This window comes from Castanea sativa, chromosome 5 (genome assembly GCF_040712315.1).
Source record: "Castanea sativa cultivar Marrone di Chiusa Pesio chromosome 5, ASM4071231v1".
NCBI lineage: Eukaryota > Viridiplantae > Streptophyta > Magnoliopsida > Fagales > Fagaceae > Castanea > Castanea sativa.
Window position 1 is genome coordinate 43844105 of NC_134017.1, and position 21890 is coordinate 43865994.

At 35.7% G+C, this 21890-nt stretch overlaps 2 protein-coding genes across 3 annotated transcripts; both read left to right on the plus strand.

The window, feature by feature from the left end:
• The first annotated feature begins 1144 nt into the window (after window positions 1-1144).
• On the plus strand, window positions 1145-8891 carry LOC142633542 (uncharacterized). Its single transcript, XM_075807781.1, has 4 exons — window positions 1145-1469; window positions 5294-5373; window positions 5514-5572; window positions 8109-8891. Exons 1-4 carry the CDS (start codon window positions 1179-1181, stop codon window positions 8411-8413), a joined length of 735 nt encoding a protein of 244 aa, XP_075663896.1. The 5' UTR covers window positions 1145-1178; the 3' UTR covers window positions 8414-8891.
• Window positions 8892-10239: 1348 nt separating this feature from the next.
• On the plus strand, window positions 10240-21810 carry LOC142636404 (apoptosis inhibitor 5-like protein API5). 2 transcript variants are annotated; one of them, XM_075810619.1, is made up of 16 exons: window positions 10240-10507; window positions 10649-10754; window positions 10880-11041; window positions 16020-16119; window positions 16216-16281; window positions 17484-17581; window positions 17665-17739; window positions 17863-18012; window positions 18907-18972; window positions 19061-19126; window positions 19525-19635; window positions 19835-20031; window positions 20327-20441; window positions 20532-20597; window positions 20685-20788; window positions 21180-21810. In XM_075810619.1, the coding sequence occupies exons 1-16, from the start codon at window positions 10260-10262 to the stop codon at window positions 21367-21369; spliced, it is 1920 nt and encodes a 639-aa protein (XP_075666734.1). In that variant the 5' UTR covers window positions 10240-10259; the 3' UTR covers window positions 21370-21810. The 2 variants fall into 2 exon arrangements, with proteins under 2 accessions (XP_075666734.1, XP_075666735.1); XM_075810620.1 differs by having other exon boundaries at window positions 10310-10507; window positions 10645-10754.
• The last annotated feature ends 80 nt before the right edge of the window (window positions 21811-21890 follow it).

Genomic DNA, 21890 nt, shown 5'->3' on the forward strand with positions numbered 1-21890 from the left:
TCCCTACCTTGCAAAGGTGGTGGGGGGGGGGGGGAATGGGACGAAATTTTAGCCTTGTACCATAGGGTGAGACAGGGATAGGTTTAGACTTTTTAGACCTATCTCGCCCTGTGTTGATAAATATTAAAATTGTAAATTTTTTATACCCTAAAACCCTACTCTTTAAATTAACATATCAATATTAGTTTATTTTATTCTACTCAACGTGGTTCTCTGGCTCTATTTTTTTTATGAGGTTTTTTTATTTTTTTATTTTTTTTTATTTATGATATTGTCTTGTTAAACACTTGGATAATATTATTCAATTTTTTTCTAAAAAATAGTTTGATTTGATTAGATAAATTTAGTTGTAATTTCAAGTATATTTTCATTAATAAAACATGTTTTATTAAAAAAAATTGTAATAGTTGTACGGCAAATTAACAAAAGGTAGAGTTTTACGGGGTGGGTCAGGGCTTCACGGGGCCCCAAAGGACAAGGATGGGGTAAGAAAATTTTTCCTGTCATATAGGCAAGGCGGGAATGGGCAAGAAAAAAGAACCATGCAGAATAGGGGCGAAGATCTCTTCTTTCGACCCCACTCCGCCCTATTTCCATCCCTAACTCCTATTGTCCTCTCTAATTACAACTTAAAAAAAAAAAAAAAAGTAATTACATTCTCCTTCCCAAAGGTTTTGAGGAATGATACTCTACATTAATTATTGGTAGTGGCCTTGAAATATTCATTTTGATGTATTTATGTTTGAAACTTGTTGTAATAACTATGTCAATTACCAACTAGTAGATTACTTTTTATTTCTTACTCTCTATTTGCTACATGTCATATTTTGGTTAAATGAATGTTAAAGGGGGAAAGTATTTTTTGTTTTTTGGTTTTAGGTTTGGGTGGAGTATCATTCCCCAAAGGGAGTTGAGTGTAATTACAAAATAATAATAATAATAATAATAAAACAAAAACATATTCCCAAAAATAAATTTTATTTATTTATTATTTTGGGTAAAATATAGTTATTTTTTATATTAATTTTTTTTTGATAAGATTATATTAAATTTTCAATAAAACTACAATATACATCTGACCTTAGTATAACCATATATATATATATATATATATATATATATATAATACACTACAGTCAAAGTTTCTAGTCCTTTCCATCAATTTTTACATTTTGACAATGCTGCAACGTTTGTCATCAAGAATTTCAAAGACACTGAACCATGTTTCCTCAGCCTATGTTGTCCCAAAACATTCATTCACCGCCTTGTCTTCGCAACCAAATCTTCAAAAACTGCAACAGAGAGTGATCCCTGGCGATTTCGTGAGATGGGGTTCGCTTGGTTTTTGTAGAACTTCAAGCTTTGCCACTGGGTTCTCGCCATTACAGCACAAGCCGTTGGACTCTATTATGGATATTCAGAGAGTGAAGGATCGCTCGCCTGAGGACATTGCTTCCGCCTGGGATGATGTAATGTCTCACAAAAACTCTCAATTTGATTATATTCTGCCTATGAATCTTAGTTGATGTGATTTTCTTGTATTTTTTTTTTAAATGGGTTTTTTTTTTTTTTTTTTGGTGGTTTATTCCATGAATTTCTTTGATCGCATTGTGTGATTGACTAGCTTTCTGGAATTGTAGAAGTGAGAACGAACTGAATATGAGATGAATTCTTTTCAGATGAAATTTACTATCAATATAGGTACTATAGGTGTTATTGAAATGGAAGAATAATGAAAATGGTAGAGGCTGGTACCGCAGTTTGTTTAATGAGAAAATTTGGGTAAAGCACCAGAGAATCAATAAAGCTAGATTCTGGAAAAGGTTCACTAGTCAAGTTATTATACCCCAGCTTGAGCAATTGGAGTTGTCCCTAATTACCAAAGTTCTTTGGTACATTACCAGTGAATAAGTTGCCCCCCTAATGTCTAGAATGGTAACTTATGAATTATTAGTGATAAAACTTCGAAGATTTCCACCAAGCTTTATTTTCTCCTAAATATACTTCTCTAAGATTGGGAAGTGAAATGCCTATATTTGTAGGAAGACTGACCGAAAGGCAATTTGATACCAGTGAAATGGACTTTGTTGTTGAGATGCTAAAGATGGTTGGAGGAATGGAGCCTGTAAGTTTGTTGTTGCTCAATTTCAAGTTGCTTAAATTGGAAAGAAATCAAATTTCCCTTCTGGCATATTACCTGCCATAGTGGTTAACATCCAAAAACAGAGGTTCATAAATCTGCCTGATAACATGCTACTTGAATGGCTCAATCTTGGCTCATATTACGCCAAGACTACCTACAGGTACAATCATATAATTGGTGCAGGTTGAACGTGCACATTTTCCTCAATTATAAACTGACTTGTTATAAACTTTGTTTTTTGGCTGAATGACTTGTTATAAACATATCAAGAGTGCTTCCAATTTAACATGATATTATATGAACTCCTAACAAAAGGAAATGCAAAATGTTACCTGTCAAGTTGTTTTCACCAAGGTCCAACTTTTGTAGCAAAGTGCAATTCCCGATTTTTATAGGTATGGTTCCCGAAAATTTATTATTGGTGAGATAAAGTACACCGAGTAAAGAAGGATGGTAACATATATCTGTTGGGAGACTACCATATAGATCATTGTTTCTGAGAATTAGATATTTCAGAGAAGATATGTTTAAGATGGAAGAAGGTAAAAATCCTGTTAGTTTATTATTTTGTAATCTCAATATCCTAACTGAGTAGGTTCCCAATCTCTTCAGGAATTTCACCTTTAGAGTAGCTAAACATTAGACATAAAGAATTAAAATGGAACAATTTAGAAGATGCAACTAACATAGATTAATTTTTAGTATTATTTTGATGGAAAAACAAAAATGAGTAGGATTGTCACATTCCAACTACCCCTCAAACACAGCTATGTTCCCAAATCCATAAATTATTTATCCTTAAACTATACCTTTGAAACTATTTAGGCCGAGGGACAACCCTCAAGCATGGTAATGTTGCCAATTTCTCTTGGTATGCCTCCTGTAAACTTAGTTGAAGACAAGCAATAGAATTTGAAGCTTCCTGCCTTTGTATAAATGGGAAGGAATCTGTCCAGCTAACTTGGTGAAAGAAAGGTAAAGGCATTGTAGAAATGGAAGATGATAGCTCATATCAATTGGAAGGCTACCATTTAAGCTGTTATTTATGAAATGATGCTTTGCAATGAGGAGGCATTGAAAATAGTGGATGGTATGGAACCCACGAGCTGGTTATTATCCAGGTATATTAGCTTCAGGTACTGAAGATAACAAATTTCCTCTGGTATATGTCATTAGTGCTTAGATTCAATGTCTCAAGGTTTGAGATGTTGGAGAGGGAAGGTGGGGTTCTACCTGTGAAGCCATTGTCTTCAAGAAGTATGTGTCACAGCCTAGATAATGTTCCAAGCCATGTTGGAAAAAATCCACTAAAATTGCTTTATGAGCTTTTTAATCTATGCAAATGACATGGTTCATCAGGCAATGGGCCACTAAAGTTGTTGCCACTGAAGTTGATGGAAACTAAGAATGAGAGAAAGTAAGGAGGAATGGTGCCAGTTAGACCAATGTTAGGAAGATTCAAAGCTATGACTCTTTGGTACCAAGCACTATAAGTGACTCCCATCCTGTTGCAAAAGTATGTTGTGGTAGACCAATTATTTGACAAGGGATTTTCAGGTTCAAATGAGATATTTGACTTGAAAGCAAGAAGGGCATATTCATTTGTTAAGTTTGTTAAAGATACGGTTAAGCAGGCACTGAAATGGTGTGCTAATAACACTGAAACATAAAAGAAGACGTAAGTTCTTTCCATGTATGGAAAATTGAAATAGTACCAATGAGAAACAAAAATGATCAGCTGCTGCTCTGGAGAAGGAATCCCAATTAAATAGCAAGTCTGGCAAAGGAAGATCCTTAAGAATGGAAGGCAGATATTTGAAAAATGCATTTCTTGTCTTAGAGTAGATTTTCTTTATTTGACCATGTTATTGGCAGCATGCAAGGAAGAGTGATCCAAATTGCCATTATGAATGCTGTCAATGTCAACTTCATATTTATTCAAATAGTCAACAACTAAATTGATCAGTAACCTTGTGAAGAGAAAAATGGTGTGATTTCAATTCATGGGGTCTACTTCAAATCTTTTACACTCTACACCTTATCACCACATTAGAACCTTGTCTTAGGAACCCAATTTTAAAGTTTTAGGTTAGAACATAGAGACATATATGAACTAGTTGATGCAATGTGTGGGTATGTTACTTATAGGTTCGTTTTCAAATATTTTGTAAGAAATTATTTTATGGTCTATGTATAATAGTCATTATGTGTTATAATCTTTGAAGAAATAGATTCAATTATATTACATGTCATTAAAAAGAGAGTAATGTAAATTGTTAAGATTAATATAAATATTATTGCTTGAGTGAATGAAAAATATTTAATTATTTCCACTAATTAAAGTGAATAAGTTTTTTTGCAAAGTAATCAACATTTCTTGTGGTAAATTAGTGATAGTTATTTAATTGGTGAAGCTAATACTATGTTTTACTCAATTAGGTGAATTTTAAAATTTCAGCTCATTGACTTGTGTTCTTTGTTTCTAAGAAACATGAAAATTCTGTGTCCGCATTAACTACATCTGGTTGTGAAGGAAATTGAAGTAAAAGATTTTACTTGGTGTAGCTTTTTACATGGGTTGATTTCCATCTAAATTAGTGTATGCTTCTTTGGGTTTTTCTAAGAGAATGTGATAAATGATTTCTTCTGTCAGTTTACTCTCTCTTCTTTGATGTAACTACCTTATTTTGGTCATAATAATATGCATTTTGTGAAACCCCAAGAACTGTTTTGCTTCTTGTGAGAGGAAAGGCCTTTTATGGAAGGTTCTCTAATTCTTATTGCTTTCATGTGAGCATAACCACATTGTGGTCAACATTTGCCAAATGAAGTGTATTTTCATGATCCATTCCAAGTTTATGGCCTTTCTAAATTTGTTGGCCAAACTTTAGAATGCGTTTTATGGAATGAGCTTAATTTCCTTGGACAACTAATTAGCATATGAGGAGTTCTTTTGTACCATCAACCTCTTCAATGATTGTTTAGAGAATCTGTAGCCTGGGACTATATATTTGAGAAGGTTAAGGTTTCTATGGAAACTAGAATCCTTATGAGTTAATTGAATTTCCTTTGCTATTTTGAACCAAAATTATAGTGACATAGAACTCTAGGACCATAGCTTATAGATAGTTTTTTTTTTTCTCATGTCAGTATCACTTAGGAAGAGGCCATATTGGTGCATCTATGAAAGCGAAGCTTTATTACTTGTTGGAGCAAAGAGCAGCTGATTGGTAATTCATTTAGATGATGCTTATTTCCCTTTGCACCTTTTATTAAATACTTATTGGAAACAAAAAAGATATTGATGTTTGAACTGTATGCATATCTTCTCTCCATATTTTGCTATCCATACTTCTGTCGTTTTTTGCAGCCGGTATTTTGTTATTCCTTTGTGGAGAGGAAGTGGTTACACAACAATGTTTGCTCAAGGTTTGGTTTTTAACTATTGGCTTTATATCACACATGCTGTTTTTATTAAGTTATGTATATGTGTCAAGCAAATTTCATTTAGCGTTTGTTGGTGGAGTAATATAATCATGGAAATTCTTATAAAAAGTAACCCTTGATATTAATTAAGATAATTAATCACATCATCAGATTTTCCCTTACCTTAATGCTGGTACAAATTACTAATTTACTGGTCTATTTAGTTATGAAATGTAATAGTATTTATTTGCTAGCAAATCATGTATACATTTGACTAGGAGCTGTAACACATGCGAGTGTGCAAACCCATATAGAGGCTGCCACCAAACTCAAACAAGCTTGTGTTTGTTTATGATCATTAATATATTAGAAGTATCTATTCTCTTCTTTTGATGTTTTCTACACATTAGCTGAAGCCTATGCAATGGAATGTTCAAAGGAGAAAAATGCATTGGCAAGGTCTGTGTTGCAGAACAAAACAAAAGCATTATCTATTAAAGCTTGAGCTGAATGCTTTTCAATTTACAGTTGATATGTCATAACACAAACAGTTTTGGAGACACAGTCTTTTTTTATTAATAAAAATTGTTATATACTTATTAAAAGAATAATAATAAAAAAATTTATATAGAAGGAAGTGTAAGTGCACAATTGCACCTGGACCCAAAAACAACTACGGGCTCAGGCCCAATGAGCCTTAGACAATAAAATTTGTAGAGCGTGGGTTTGAAACCTAGATTAGAAGTGCTGAGAACTTAATAACGGGCTAAGAGTTACAAACACAGGTAGATAACAAAAGATAACTGAAAATAGGCATCCTCGGACGTTAGCCGAGGACTACTTCTGTATTATTGCTATTTCTTCCTTAAAAGTTACAATTCTTAGTCTCTTTCTTTGTTGCTGATCCTCCCTCTCTCTCTGGCCTCCACCCCTTTTAAATACTGTCTTCCCTCCTAGTGTTTGGACATTGACTAGAAGTTTCAGCCCTACTGTTCAGGGGTCACTTCCCCATTAATGCGGCCAAGGAGGTAGATGCAGAGCCTTTAATGCGGAGGTGGCAGCCTTTGCACTTGATATTTTCTTTAACACTGGTGCATCTAGAAGGTTCAGGGTATTCCCTTTTAACCATTAGTCTTTCCAGAGTTATACCTTGACCTCCATAATGAAGTTTTGAGTTCTCTTGGATTTGTCCGTAGAGAAGCTCGTTCTCGGCTGTACCCTCGGATCTTCGGCGTATGGGCCAATTCGTAGAGTTTAATTCTGGAGTAGGTCGGCCTTCCATGCTTCAGTCCAAAGGCCCATATGCCCACTTGGGTCCTTTTACCCCCCACAGGAAGTACAATAGATTTTGGAATCAATGTAATGGGTATATACTCAACCATCTACTTTGAATCACTCTAAAATACAAAGCATCTATTTGATGGTTTACATCATTCAATAGTAACCAATGGAATAAAATCCAAAATATTTGATGGTCAATTCATTCTTCTCCTACTATTTCTGTTGTATGCACACTAATATCTTGATAGGGATTAGGCATTAAGGAAAAAGTATAATACATAAATAAGATATTTTTTTGATAATGTTTATGCACACTAATATTCTGATAGGGATTAGGGATTAAGGAAAAATTATAATACATAAATAAGATTTTTTTTTTTGATAATTTGATAGTTGGGGGAGTGGGGGTTTAAGCCGTGGATGTCATAGACATCAGGAGGTGCCAACCAATTGAGCCAAAAGGCTCTTGGCACGATACATATATAAGAATTGAAAAAAAATTCCATTCTGTAAGCAACACATATTAAACTGCTAAATGAAGTTTATATTTGACTTGGTATTCTCCTTCTTGAAGGAATCCTATTGGACTGAATTTTACCCTTTTCTTTATACTTAAAATTATTGTGGTCCTTAGTAGACTTTCCATAATAACAAAGTTCATCTTCTTTGTCCTAATGAGTACTGCAAGTGCCTGTTGCAATTGACTAGTGCCCTGTTATTCCAGTCTTCAATTGACAAGACTTTTCAACTGCCTTACTAGTATTCTAATGTATACCCTGAGATGTTTCTAATTAATTCAATTAAAGAATAAAAAGTTAAATTGGCAAGACTGTTCAACATTACTATCCTGTTTCAAAAGTTCTTTCCCAGACAAGATTGGTCTATTTCCTCAAATGGTTGAGCCCCAGTTCTTTATTCTCTTTTTACAATTTTGTTCTAGAAAATCTATTTCAAGTAACCTATTAGGGTTATGTTAACCTGGTAGGAGTACTAGTTGAAACAATACATTTAATATCTTGTAAAAGGCTATTTTAGCTAGTGCTTTCAAAAGATTTTTAAGAATGATATGTGTTTTTACACTCTTACAAAAGCAATATTTCAATATGGGACAGGGAGCAGCATATGAGTCATCCACGGCTATAGATGTGCTTTTTCATGCAACGAACTTTTTACAGCTCACTACAATTTATTATCAGTAACAAAGATGATTTTTAGTGTATTGCTATGGTTAAAATGCTTATTTGAACTTTTCTTGCAGTGCAGATGCCGCACATACTTTTCACTGGTCTTGAAGATTACAAGGCAAGAGGAACTCAATCAGCTCCTTACTTTACTGTATCTTATTACAATGAATTTGCAGAAAGCAAGGACTTGGTGCTGATCCGTGGTGATGTTGTGTTCACAAGCAAGATTAGTGACACAGAGGCAAAATGGCTGTTGGAAACCACCCAATCTTTTTATTTGAATGATGTGAGGTACAAGCTGGTTGAACGGTTCAACAAAGAAACACATGATTTTGAGTTCAAGGATGTGTTGCAAGCATTAGACATGCCTATTCTGTGATCTGCCATAAGAATGGAACTTGATTAGTTTGATGGAAGAAGACAAGGATTATCAATCAAAGAAAAAATTGATGGAAGAAGACAAGGATTTAGTCAGCATAGGAATTGGGATTACTTAAATTGCGACAAAGACATTATCAGGAATTGTCCTCGTCGGAATCTGGTCAAAGTGTAGCAGATTGAGCAACTGAATGGAAGATGTGGTGTAGTTCATTCATGTTAATGAGTGCTGAAAATTCTGATTGTTAGTTTTCCTTTTTTTTTTTCCCAAAATGGAATACCTACTGTTTTAGAGTCTTTTAGACACTACGGAATTCTAGAGTTGATTTTGTTTTCCCTTTTTTGTTTTTGGGAAATAATATGTTGCATTTTTAGAACAAATTGAAGGCAAAGTTTTCCGACATTTTCACGTTATACGTTCAAAATAGTAGTTCAAAGCAATATGTATTCTACGTTTTACTGTGTGTTTTAGTGGCCCATACTTCTTGTGCTTTAAAGTGATGTTGTATTAATCAATAATCTGTCATCTACTCATTGTTATAAAAGCTCAATTGAAATTTGAACATCGACTGGATTTCTTATTTGAGTCTTATGTCATTGGAGCAAAGATTCAACGATCTCATTTGTTCTTAAGCAAAGGCAAATTCGCATAGAGATTGTGCCTAGTTCAGTCAAGGTTTTAGGAAGACTTGGATACTCTTATCTTCTCGACAAAGAAAAAGGTGGGAAGAAATCCCAAATAAGGCAAAATATACAAAAAGTAAAAAGCTATAATTCTAATGTTGTTAATGTTATTAAAATTATGAGTAGGGTTGTTAATCTTAATAAAATTTATGTGAACTTGTTACTTATTTTTTTCCTTTGATAAAAAATAATTTTAATTCAACCGACAAAAGATCAATATGCAACCTTCAAGTATCCCAAACAAGAGGAGGGAGGGAAGAATTATTACAAACCACAACTTGGTTATGGGAAGCTGCAAAATAAGTCATGGCATTTTTTTTTGTAGAAGTGCATCTGATCTTATCCTTGGAATCACTAGCCTCTACAAATTCATTCACTCTCACCTCCAAGTTGTTTATAGTCTTGACAAGGTTTAGCACATAGGGTCCGTTTGGATTGAGGGGGGAGTAAAGTAGAGTTGGCTGAAAATATGTTAATTTTGGGCAAAATTTACTCTACTCTACTCCATCTCCCTCTTCCTCAATCCAAATGAATCATTATTCTCTATTATGGAGGATTAGGTTCCTTAGATCCCAAGTTTCTTCTAGTGTGAAAGCCATTTAAGGTGGCATTGGAGGGGCATGTTGATGAATGAGTATTAGCTCTATTTAGTTGGTCTAGAGGGTTTAGCATCAATCAATAATAATTGCACTACTAAAAATGTAATTTTGAGGGTGTAAACTCTCAAGCTCTAGCTACAAGCTTACAACCAAACCAAAATGTCTCTAACCATCATGCAACTAAAGAATAAATGTGCTATTGTTTCTCTATCTTCATTGCAAAAATGTGCTATTGTTTCTCTATCTTCATTGCAAAGAGGATAGATTGAATCAATAATTCATAACCTATGTTAGTTTTAAAATCATATGGTTTTATTTGTTACATCAAAATATAACTCTAAGATTAAAACTTAGTTACAAAACCTTAAATACATTACCTATGATTCTCCAAATAAACTCAAAAACATATTGCAGTGAATTTAATTGTCTTTAGTTCAAAATTTTATTTACTTTGGGTAAGGTTATAGACAAAATGCAACCTTTTAAAATAAGAAAGAAAATAATAGGGGTAGAGCAAGGGCAATTGTGTGAGTGAATGACATGGTAAGAAAAAAACGACGCCGTATGGTGAGAGAGAGAGAGCAGATAAGAAAAAGTCGCATGCTCGTCTCGTCGTCAGTCAGTCCTCTTCTTCTTACTCTCTCTCTCTCTCTCTCTCTTTCGTCGCAAAATCCAATAATCCCAAACCCTTTCTTCTTCATATTCTTCTTCTCATTCATTAACTCTATCCATTCATTTCTCTCACCTCTATACAATCTTCTACTCCTTCCAAAATCCACAGTCCCCATTTCCACACTAACCCCACCAATTTTGTAAGCACTTCTCAAATCCTCAAACCCCTCTTTAACAATTAAACTCAAACCTCCCACTTATATCAAACTATATAACTAACTTTTCTTTTCTTTTTTTGTTTGGTTTGTTTGTTTGTGTTGTCAAATTGGACTCTCAGCTAGATTCCGCAAAATGAGCGACGCCTTGTCCGCCGCTGATGACTCGAAACACATCGAGGAGCTCTACAAGTACGTCGAGCGTCTCAACGAGGCCACCGACAAATCACAGGTCCCCTCCCCTAATTTCCCGCTCTCCTTCCTTTCTCTTCTTCTCTTCTTCTTCTTCTTCTTTTGTTTTTGGTTTCTAGGGTTTTCTAGAACCTTTTTATGAAGGTTAATTTTTTCTGTTTGCAGAATTTGAAGGACTATCAAGGGATTATCGACATGGCCAATTCGAGCATTAAAGCCAAGCAATTGGCCGCTCAGTTCATCCCCAGGTTCTTCAAGTTCTTCCCTTCTCTCTCTGGCTCCGCCATCGATACCCATCTCGATTTGATCGAAGCAGAAGAGCTCGGGGTTAGTCATTTTCACGCGTATTTTTTGTTATATTTAAATTCATTATTTCCTAATGGTTTAAGCTTTTGGGAGAATTGGTCATTTCATGGAATTTATTGGCCTAGAGCTTGGTTTGCTTTATAGGTGGAAGTGATAGTTAATTTTGTGTAGTCTTCCTAGTGCATCAAAATGGTTTATTGCTTTTCTTTGTTGGTTGGAAATGATGCTTTTATTGAAAAGATGGCTGAAATTAACAAACGCAACAACAAAGCTTAACTGTGAATAGACAAGAGGTGCATCACGCAAATCACATAACGCGCTACTTTGAATGGAACCCTAAATATTTGCGCTGCTACTTATTCTGAATCTAATTTTATCCATAGCTGGTAAAAAACTGCGGCGACAGCGAGTTTAGTAATTGTAGTCTTCAGAAGTTTCCCCTTTCAGATACTATACACCCCAAGTTATTTCATCCCAACTAATCAGCTGCTTCTTTCACAAACAAAGTTTCAGCGGCTCTACCTGTACTCATCTGGGGAAAGAAAACTTGAATCTATTTAGCATCCAACCAAGAAATTTCACCATTGAACCAAACCCTCTGCTGTCTGGCTCTAATATGATCTCAGGTTGATCTGGAAGTCAATTGGTTTGAAGGGGAAGGCAGCCATTGCGCTTCATCTACTACCCCTATTTGAACTTGGAACTCAATTACCTGGATTGCAGCATTACTCCTTTTTACCATCCTGCAAAATACTTTGACGTGCTAGCAGAGTCGTGCATGATTCAATCTGGAGCTCTTAGGGAAATGAGATATGGGAGTGAGAGGGAGTCACTTCGGAGGAGAGTTATAGAGGTGATAAGGGAATGATAGGGAGGATGGTGCTCTAAAAATGTGCTGGGTACTTATGGTGTTAGTCTTTGGAAATCCATAAGGAGGGAATGGGCAACCTTTTCTCAGTTTCTATAGCTTAATGTGGGGGATGGTACTAGAGTGAAGTTCTGGCAAGTTGCCACTTAAAGTGGCTTTCCTGGAGCAATGAAGCACGGGTGCGGGTGCGGGTACGGGTGCGGGACTCGGCAATTTTTGAAAAATGTGGGTGCGGGTGCGGCGGGACTCGGCAATTAAAAAATTATTAAAAATATTTTTATTTATATTTTCTATATATATTTACTATTAAAATATTCTTAAAAAACATGTTACTAATTTACTATGCCTTGATTCACAAAACAAAGAAAGAAAAAAAGCAAGAAACACAAAACACAACACAAAACCAAAAAGAAAACACAAAAGAAGCAACAAATATTCAAAATAAAATTAAGGAAGGATAGATTTAGGGTTTCTGGGTCTTATTTAGAGCCGATTTCGGCTGTTGAATCATGATTTTCGGCCTGTTTCTGCCGTTTCTGGAATGTTTCGGCCGTTTCGGTTGCTGGCCGATACGGCAGAAACAGCCGAAACAGACCGATGCTGGCCGAATCGGCCCGAATCTGCTAGAATCGGCGCCTCGTCGGCGCGATTCAAGCCGCGTCGGCGCGAGTCGGCTGGAAAAAAAACGAAAACACGTGGCCGACGTGGCCCGACGCGGCACCGACGCGCGAGCAGCGGCGTCCCTCGCGCGTCGCCGCGTCGCGCCGCGTCGGACGCGGGTGCGGCACCTCCGGCGCCGCGTCCGTGCTTCCTAGTCCTGGAGTTATATAGTATCAGTTGTGATAAAGACTACTGTAGCAGAGGTTAATAAGGTTATGCAACTCTCTAACGTGGTGATTCTTTGGGATGTCTGCTTCTCTAGACCTGTACAAGATTGGGAGTTGGCATTGTTAGTTAGTTTTATGGAACTAATCTATAAGAGCCCTGTGAGAGGTGCAGGGTTTGATAATCTTTGTTGGAAATCAGCCAGGAATCGAGGTTTTGGGGTGCCAGGATATTATCATGCCCAATTGTTGTCCAATGATATGGTGTTCCCTTGGAAGGCGGTGTGGTGTTCAAAGGTCCCTCCTACAGTTGCCTTCTTCACTTGCACAGCTGCCTTACGGAAGATTTTAACTATAGACAACCTCCGGAAGATGGATATTTTCGTGTTGGATTTGCGCTGTACATGTAAAAGGAGTGGGGAATCAGTAGACCACCTTCTTCTCCATAGCCCAATAGCCTATGCTGTGGACGATGGGTGTTGCTTGTTTGGACTCAAATAGCTTATGACACTGAAGGTCACCAATATGTTTGTTGCATGGCAGGATGCCTTTGGAAGACATCATAACATAGCTTTTTGGAGGGCTGTTCCACAAGCATCATGTGGTGCCTTTGGAGGGAACGGAATGCTAGGAGTTTTGAGGGATGTGAACGGTCTATCCTTCAAATTAAATCCTTTTTGTTTCATTCTTTATTTGATTGGAGTGCTGTTTTTCCTTCTATTCACTTTTTCACTCTCTTATGTGTTGGAACATTGTAATCCTTTTTCTTTCAATAACATTTTCTCATTACTTATCCAAAAAAGAAGAAGAAGTCATACATGGTTCTCTGACTAAATTTCTCATACAAAATGTCCTTGGGATGCCAATTGACTATTTATTGGAAAATAGAATCTTCCTTCCCCACCATGTGCTTATTTGAAGGCTTGGTTTCTGCCCTTAGCTTCACAATCTTTCTCCAACCCTAGGCTTGGTTTCTACCCTGAGCCATCACCAACCTCATAACGAATAGTAGAGTCATACACATACAGTTCCTTGATTCATGGCCACCCCAATAGACCTTGCCTTGGAAAAAAGGTTCCCTATTTGGTTCATCACTTCCATCTGTTCTTCCTTAGGTAAGTAGATATTTTCCCAAAAAGCTCAGCACCAGAGGCTGAGGAATTGGTTCCTTTACAGAAAAACCTGTCGAATAAACTCTCAATCCGCTTGATTATCTTTGTAGGAAGAATGAATATTCTGGTCGAATAGACCTGAATAGCAAAAAACAATGTAACACTCACTGGATGTCTGTATTGGTTGAAGTATCCCTTGAAATGACAAATGATTTGCCGTTCGTGTAATGAATTGATTCTCACCAAAATCTTATCAATTAAAGGGCTGCAATCCCTGGTAGTAAGCCTACAGAAAACATAGGAACACAGAGATATTTAATTGGATTTTGTTTGCCGTCCTATCCAATTTGGAGATTTTGGATCAAGGGAGTTGTTGGTTTTGATCCAAGATTTTACTCAGTAAATGGCTATTGCAGTGTTAGAGAATAATGAATTGGCACCTCCCCATGTACAAAGTGCTTGGGGGTCTAGGGGGGAAAGGGTTCGAGCTGTAGGGTTAATAGCATGTTGTAATTATTTCTCAAAAAAAATATTTTCTTAGGAGGAAGGTTATAGAACAAAAATGTTGGGAACTCATGGGATGGGTGCTGCTGGGAGGTTGGTAGGGGTCTATGGAATAAGCCTATGGAAGTTTATTAGATATGTGTGGGCTAGCTCTGTTAGAGTTATTTGTTGTGAGGTTGGTGATGGATCTAAAATTCAGTTTTGGTATCATTGGTGGTGTGGAGAGGAGACCCTGAAGGAGCGAGCATCAATCCTGCCATTTCCATTCAGCATCTATCTCATTCGATCAGGGCTCTTGCCTTGGAATGTCGAAATACAAAATATCAAACAAGGAATCTACCGACATCAATTCCCAATCAGTAAAAGCTCTAATCATTGGTGGTATGGAGAGGAGGCCCTATTATGTGACAATGAGGGACTCACTTGATGTTTGTTTTCCTTGGAAGAGTATTTGGTGCTCTAAGGCTTCAAGGAGATTTTTTTTTTCTTTTTGCTTTTTGGTATGGAGGGCAGCCTGGGGAAGATTTTAACTTGTAAATCACTTTAGTAGATTGTTGCTGCATGTGTAAGGGCAGTGTCAACTCTGTGGATCATTTGTTGTTACACTATGATCTTGTTCCATAGGTTCTGCCGAGTGTTTTTGGTCTTCCATTGAGTTGGTGGAATTGGTTTGGAAAAAGTTCCCTTTTCTGTTTGGAGCCTAGTCCCCTTAAGTCTCTTGTGCATGCCATGGAGAAAAAGGAATCATTGCACTTTGAGGATGAGGAAACCTTGGTGGTTCAACTGAATATGCTTTTCACTAGAACATCATTTGAATGGTCATGTGTTTTGAGTCCTAACATTGTCTCCTGTTTTAGATTTCTTTGATTCTCTCTCATTTCAATTGTAATATATACTTTGTATTCATTTAGGCTGTCCACGTAAATATCTAGTATACACAAGGTAGTTCTTTCTCATCAATAAAAATTTTACTTGTAAAAAAAGCAAAAGTGACAGAATTTGAGCCTAACGTCATCAACAACCCCGACAAAGAATACCTCACTTTTATTGGGATTGGCTTCTAAATCTGAAACCGTTGTAACTCATTTAAAAAAGCCTTGATAATCTTAATGGATGGCACATCGACAATTACAAAATCATGAGATCGTCTGCAAAAAGTGAGACAGTTTCAATTGCTTTCAAAATGCAATAGATCCATAAGAAACGTCCATGGCAGTAACGAATAGGTAAGGGGATGAAGGGTCCCCTTGCCTTAAGCCTCTCTTACCATGGAAGCAGTCCATAAGACCTCAATTCAAAGCAACTGATGCTTTGGAGTTGTGATGTTCTCCTTAATCCAAGTAACAAACTGATCTGGTATACCAATAGCAACCAGGAAATTCAACATAAAACACTAAGAAACTGAGTCATATGTGTTTCTAAGATCCACTTTTATAATTTATTTGGAAGTACCTGAATTTGTCATAGTTTTTCACCATTTCCTAGGCCAGAATAATGTTCTCACCAATATTCCTACCTTGGATAAATTCTGTTTGAGTAGGGCCTAAAAAATAAGTAAGAAAACCATAATTCTTTTCACTAAAAGCTTGATAATGCACTTATACACTGTTTACAGCTAGCAATAGGCTTTGTGAATTTGCTTTGTGATTCATTTCAAAGATGTGCTTTATCAATGCTTGTCTATTGGACAGGTTCGGGTGCAAGCAATTAGGGGGCTTCCCCTTTTCTGCAAGGATACACCAGAACATATTGCAAAGATAGTAGATATTCTTGGGCAACTCCTTGTTTCTGGTAAATAACATTTTTTTGGTTGCATGGCTTATTCTGTCTTTATTTCGCTGCTTCTTATTATTTGAATCTCATGCTGAGTTTTGTTCATGCTTTTAGAGGAGTTTGTGGAGCGTGATGCTGTGCATAAAGCCCTAATGTCACTGTTGACTCAAGACGTGAAAGGTACTTTGCATGTTATATATGAGTGCATGTTGTGTCATGTAGAAGTTTGGATATAAACTATTCTTCCTGTTAGATTCTGCAGCAGAAGTTTTATGCATTTATTATTCAGCATACTTAAAACTAGGTGACATGGAGGATAAGTAAGTATAAAATTATTTACCTTTTGGAGTGTGTCCAAAAAATGTTTTTCTCCATAATTTGAATAGAGGATAATATCTTTCATTGTGTAAAGTGGGAAATATCATCTAATTTGCATTCTCTTATATGAACTGGAAAGCGTTGATACGAATATGCTTTTCTGTGTATTGTTTTTTATGTTTTGTCATCACAAGTTGTGTTTGAATGGAATATTGACTTGAATGGAGGTTGAGTACCCATGCGAACTCATGCATAATTAATTGCAAGACATGGGTTTAAAGTAATTTTTATATTCACAATAATCACAGATGTTAAGAGGTACTATAGTTAGTCTATATGTATCTGGCATGAATGTAGATATGAATCTCTATAAATAGAAGAGTTTACAATATTTGACTTGAACTCAAGAGACCATGGGATTGTTAAATAATAAAATCAAATAGTAGATTGTAAATAAATCACTGATACAGCTTGCTAAAAATAAAATCTAATATAATATCACTGGGGCTAGGATGCTATCTCATATAACAGAAAATGAAATAGTGGATGGAAATAAAGTTACTAATATCAAAATGTTAAAAGTTAATATAAAATCATGATTTCTGATTCGAGTTTCATTTGAACCAAAAAGTGATTTTTTGATTGATTTTGTTACGTTGAAATTTCTCAAATTATTTCAAATGTCATCCCTGTTATTGTAAAATTTATTTTATAATAGTAACAACATCTTGAAATATCAGGCATACATTAATGTGCCCCATTGGGATGGTCACCTGTGAAATTTTGTTGTGGGAAGAAGCTTGTTTGTGGTAGTAGCTTGTTTGTGTGAAGGAACAAAGACTAAATTAAAATGTATACAAATTGGTACTGATAGGTTTACTTTGAACTGATATGTATGTGGCTCAATGCTCCTTAATTTTTTAATTTGATGAAAATCTCATATCAATATCCCTTTAATGTGACATGTATCAGTCAGTGTATATTTTTATTGTCATCTTTCTAAATCATAACTTGCATGTTATAGTATTAATTCTTGATGGAATTGAATTTTCTTGTTCATGTAGCTTCTTTGACGGGCTTATTTAAGCACATTGGCTGTGTTGATGAACCAAGTTCAGATGAAACTATTCGTGAGAAAGTTCTGAGCTTTATAAGAGATAAGGTAAGAAGACCAGTTCTTGTTATGCCTTGCAATTTTTACCCGGCAGCTCTTTTTGATATTGAGGGAAGTAATTGCATCTGCAGGTTTTTCCTATTAAAGCTGAACTCTTGAAGCCTCAGGAAGAAATGGAAAGACATATAACTGATTTGATAAAAAAGGTGTTTTCTTGGTTTTACTACTTGCTTTTATCAATGCAATTTTTCCTTTTCCCATTTGAAAGCTTCTGGAATTATGAACTCAGTTTTGATCTTGTTATTACTATAATTTGAGTTTCATTGCAGAGTTTAGAAGATGTAACTGGGGCAGAATTCAGAATGTTTATGGACTTTTTAAAGAGTTTGAGTATTTTTGGAGAAAAAGCTCCCCCAGAACGCATGAAAGAACTTATTGGAATCATTGAAGGACAAGCTGATTTAGATGCACAGTTCAATGTGAGTGCTTATTTCATTGTATTGATAATCAGGTTTTTGTAAAAGAAGTAACTTTTGCGGCAGTTCACTACCCAATGTATAATAATGGCGTGGACTTCCTGGAACTGATGTGATATTGCCTAAATCAGTCTAGTCAAATGGTGACATATGGATATGATGCATCTAATTTATATGGAGTTTAGCACATTCTTTTCATAGTTCACATTCATTTCTAAGAGCATTGCATGATTTCGTTGTCCCTTTAAGTGGTGCCTTTTGCTGTAGATTTTAAATTAGAATTAGGGTGGGGATATGTTACTTGCTTCCCCCTAAAATATCATATACGCTATGTTTTACCTTGTCTAGATGTTGATGACATCTGTGCTCTTGGGCTGTGACTTAGATGATGGTGCTTAGGGCTGGTGTAGATCTTATGTTCAAAACTTTCCTTGCTCTCTCTTTCTCTTTTCAAAAAAAAAAAAAAACATGAAATGGGCAGTTTATGTGTTGGGCAACTACTTCAATTTAAATAGTAATCAGGGGGTGCTAGAGGTACATTGATGCTTTAACAACGTAGAAGAGTTTAAGAGGATTAAATAGTGAAGCCATGCATTGTTCTCAAGGTAAGTTTGAAATATATAAATACTGTTGGAGATTTTGGGAAGTTGACAGATATACTCTTGAAAACATGAGTTGGCATATTATTTTGTAAATTACATGATTAGGATTAGGACTATTATCATATCATGACTTTTTTGTAATCACGCTGCATAATATTTAGCGTCATTGGTTGTCCTTTTGACTAATGTCTGTTTCTTCATCATTTTATAAGATTGTCTGGCCTTGGAAAATAATATTTTTTACTTTATGATACTATGAATCCTTGGTTACAATTCTAATGACTTCAAAATGCAGGTTGCAGATGCCGACCATATTGACAGGTTGATATCATGTGTGTATATGGCTCTTCCATTTGTTGTGGTATGGACTGTATTTGATTTTGTTATTTTCTTTAAATGGTTTATTGTACGTTTGTCTGAGAGAGCTATGCCTTTAATTAATAACACAGAGGGGTGCTTCAAGCAGCAAGTTCCTCAACTACTTGAACAAACACATCATACCTGTATTTGATAAGGTAATACTTCGCTTTCTGTCATGAAATAGTATGTAGCTTGAGTTCATTGGCATTCTGGGGATCTTTATTTCAATATCGTTGGATTCAGTTCTAATTTGTGCTTTTCTTATGCTAAAGGTAATGCTAATTCTATACATATGTACTGTTGTACACATGTCATTATTTTTTGGAACTGATATATACTGATAGTAGATGAGCTTTCTCATTGGATCATGTTGCATTTCTCTGTCATTTCATTGTAAATATGTATAAATATTTCTTGGAGAGCAAAAATTGCTCTTGAAAATTCCCTCATTTTAGAAGGGTCTCCGTTGTAGGAGAATTTCTGGTGGCTTGATTATATTCTAATAAAATGTATTATGCAAGAGATTAACTCTATTGGTATTTATGTTTTCTAGCTTCCTGAGGAGCGAAAGCTAGATTTGCTTAAAGCACTTGCGGAAATTTCTCCTTACACAACTCCGCAGGATTCACGCCAGATTCTTCCCAATGTTGTTCAGCTATTAAAGGTATATATGCTGTTATAAATTACAGTACAAATACAAGTCCGTGTATTCAGAATTGCTACATTATATATATATATTCTTAACTCCATCTTTGCTAATGAAATTGATATATGTGCATTCACATTGAGAGATTCAGTTTTTTTTTTTACTCTAAATAATTTGTTTATCTCAATCTCATAACTTGTCTCTTGTTCCTTCTCAGAAGTACATGCCACGGAAGAAGACTATAGAAGAGATGAACTTTACTTATGTTGAGTGCTTGTTGTACACATTTCACCATCTAGCTCACAAAGTTCCTAATGCAACAAACAGTTTATGTGGTTATAAGATAGTGACTGGCCAACCATCAGATAGGCTTGGGGAGGACTTTTCAGAGTTAAATAAGGACTTTACTGAAAGGTAATTGATTATATTTTTTAATTTAGTTTTGTATTGTGTAATTTTAATAAAGAAATTGATTCTTCAATCTATATGTTTTTATTACTATTTCCTCTCTCTGGAGTTTTTTTTTTTTGGTGGTTGTGGGCAGCGAATTAAAATTTGTGAACTGATGTTGGTAGGAACAAAGCCTTTCAGCCTTTTCTTATTTTCTGTACTTTGGAAGGGTGAAATGTATCTTTGTTATGACTTTTACACAGTAGCAACCTTTTCTTCTTACCACATTTATACTTGACAATTTTAAAATTATTTGCAGGTTGAGTAACGTTGAGGAGTTAACTAGGGCTACCATGAAGAAATTAACTCAGGGAATGGCCGAGCACAACAAAGCTATGGCAGCTGCCAAATCTGATGAAGCAAAGGACAGCATTGTGAGTCTGTTCTCAAGAGATTCTGTGGTCTTTGGTGGAGCTTTTTTGTTAACATACATCTCATGACTATGATTTTCATATAATGTGCAGAAAACTCAAAAGCAGAATACTACGACAGGGTTGCGGACTTGTAATAACATTTTGGCAATGACAAAGGTGAAAAGAAATGAATTTTCTGCATGTCTAAATATATGGTCCTTTATGCTTTTACGGTAGAGATTGATTTTAATTTCTTATATCCAGCCGTTACATTCCAAAACACCTTCATTTATTGGGGATAAAAGTATCAACCTATCTTGGAAAGAAGCGACAAAACCTTCTGTTCCTGCTACGACAACTGCAACTGGGTAAAGATCTTCCTGATTCTGTTCTCTCTCTCTCTCTCAAAAGAACTCAATATTTTTTGTACCTTATTTTAATATGTGATTTCTAGCTTTCATAGTTTTTCTGTTTTCTTTGTTGAAAAATATATATGGCTTTATTTAATCAGCATGAGCATGCAGGAGAGCAGTAAAAGTGTTTTTTTTTTTTTTGGGGGGGGGGGGGGGGGGGGTAATTTTGTCAAGGTTGTCCCATAATTGGAAGTGTAATTTTCACACCTCATTCACTTGCATTGCTTTCCTGAAAGGTTTCATTCTATTGAGATGGAACATTTTCTGGTGAATACATATATGTTATTTATTTATTTTTAGAACAGAATACGGTTTTTATTTTATTTTATATAAATTTTATGTGCAGAGGGAAACGACCTGTTACTGCTGCTAATGGATCCGGCAATGTGGCATCTAAAAAGGGCCGTGGAGCTGGTGGTTTGCCAAACCAGCTGGTTAATAGAGCATTGGAAGGTTTGTCTCATGGTGGGAGAAGTGGGACTAGGGGCAGAGGCAGGGGGTGGGGTGGGCGTGGAAGAGGAAGAGGCTTCCGGTAGCCTAGGTGTGTGCCGACAGAGTAAGAAGACATTCAGCATTCAAAAAGTCAATATGTACCAGAAGTATACCACTAGAAGCCCCTGATGTATTGAAGTTCTCTCTGTTGGAGCTAGTTTTGATTTATAGAGGAAGCTGATGAGTTTCTAGATTCATTTGTGGGCTAACACTAGAAATCATATTTCCTCTGAAGCATGTCCAGTAGATTTAGTGCTTTGAGTTCTTAATTATTTTAAATTTCGCTGATCAAAGCAGCAGTCGGGATTTAGGAATCTTTGCATGCCTGTTACTTTGTGTATGCATGTGTGTGTATTTTAATGACAATGAACTTGCATTCAGAGGAATGATTTAATAATTCTGACAATTTGTAGAATATAACTTGTGTTTGGTTGTAGGAGAACTTGAGATGGTATTGTTCTGATAAGTTTGATTAGTTTCTAGAATATGCCTGTTTTTAAAGACGTTTTTTTTAAAGGATCAACGTAGTCTATTTCAGTATTTCTCCAAAATAAGAATTGCTGTC

Coding starts and splice junctions, on each gene's coding strand:
- LOC142633542 (XM_075807781.1), top strand. CDS start 1,179: ATGCTGCAACGTTTGTCATCAAGAATTTCAAAGACACTGAACCATGTT. Junction 1,470..5,293: donor TTGCTTCCGCCTGGGATGAT/GTAATGTCTCAC, acceptor TTCTCATGTCAG/TATCACTTAGGAAGAGGCCA. Junction 5,374..5,513: donor GAGCAAAGAGCAGCTGATTG/GTAATTCATTTA, acceptor CGTTTTTTGCAG/CCGGTATTTTGTTATTCCTT.
- LOC142636404 (XM_075810619.1), top strand. CDS start 10,260: ATGGTGAGAGAGAGAGAGCAGATAAGAAAAAGTCGCATGCTCGTCTCG. Junction 18,973..19,060: donor TGGCTCTTCCATTTGTTGTG/GTATGGACTGTA, acceptor TTAATAACACAG/AGGGGTGCTTCAAGCAGCAA. Junction 20,442..20,531: donor ATGAAGCAAAGGACAGCATT/GTGAGTCTGTTC, acceptor TATAATGTGCAG/AAAACTCAAAAGCAGAATAC.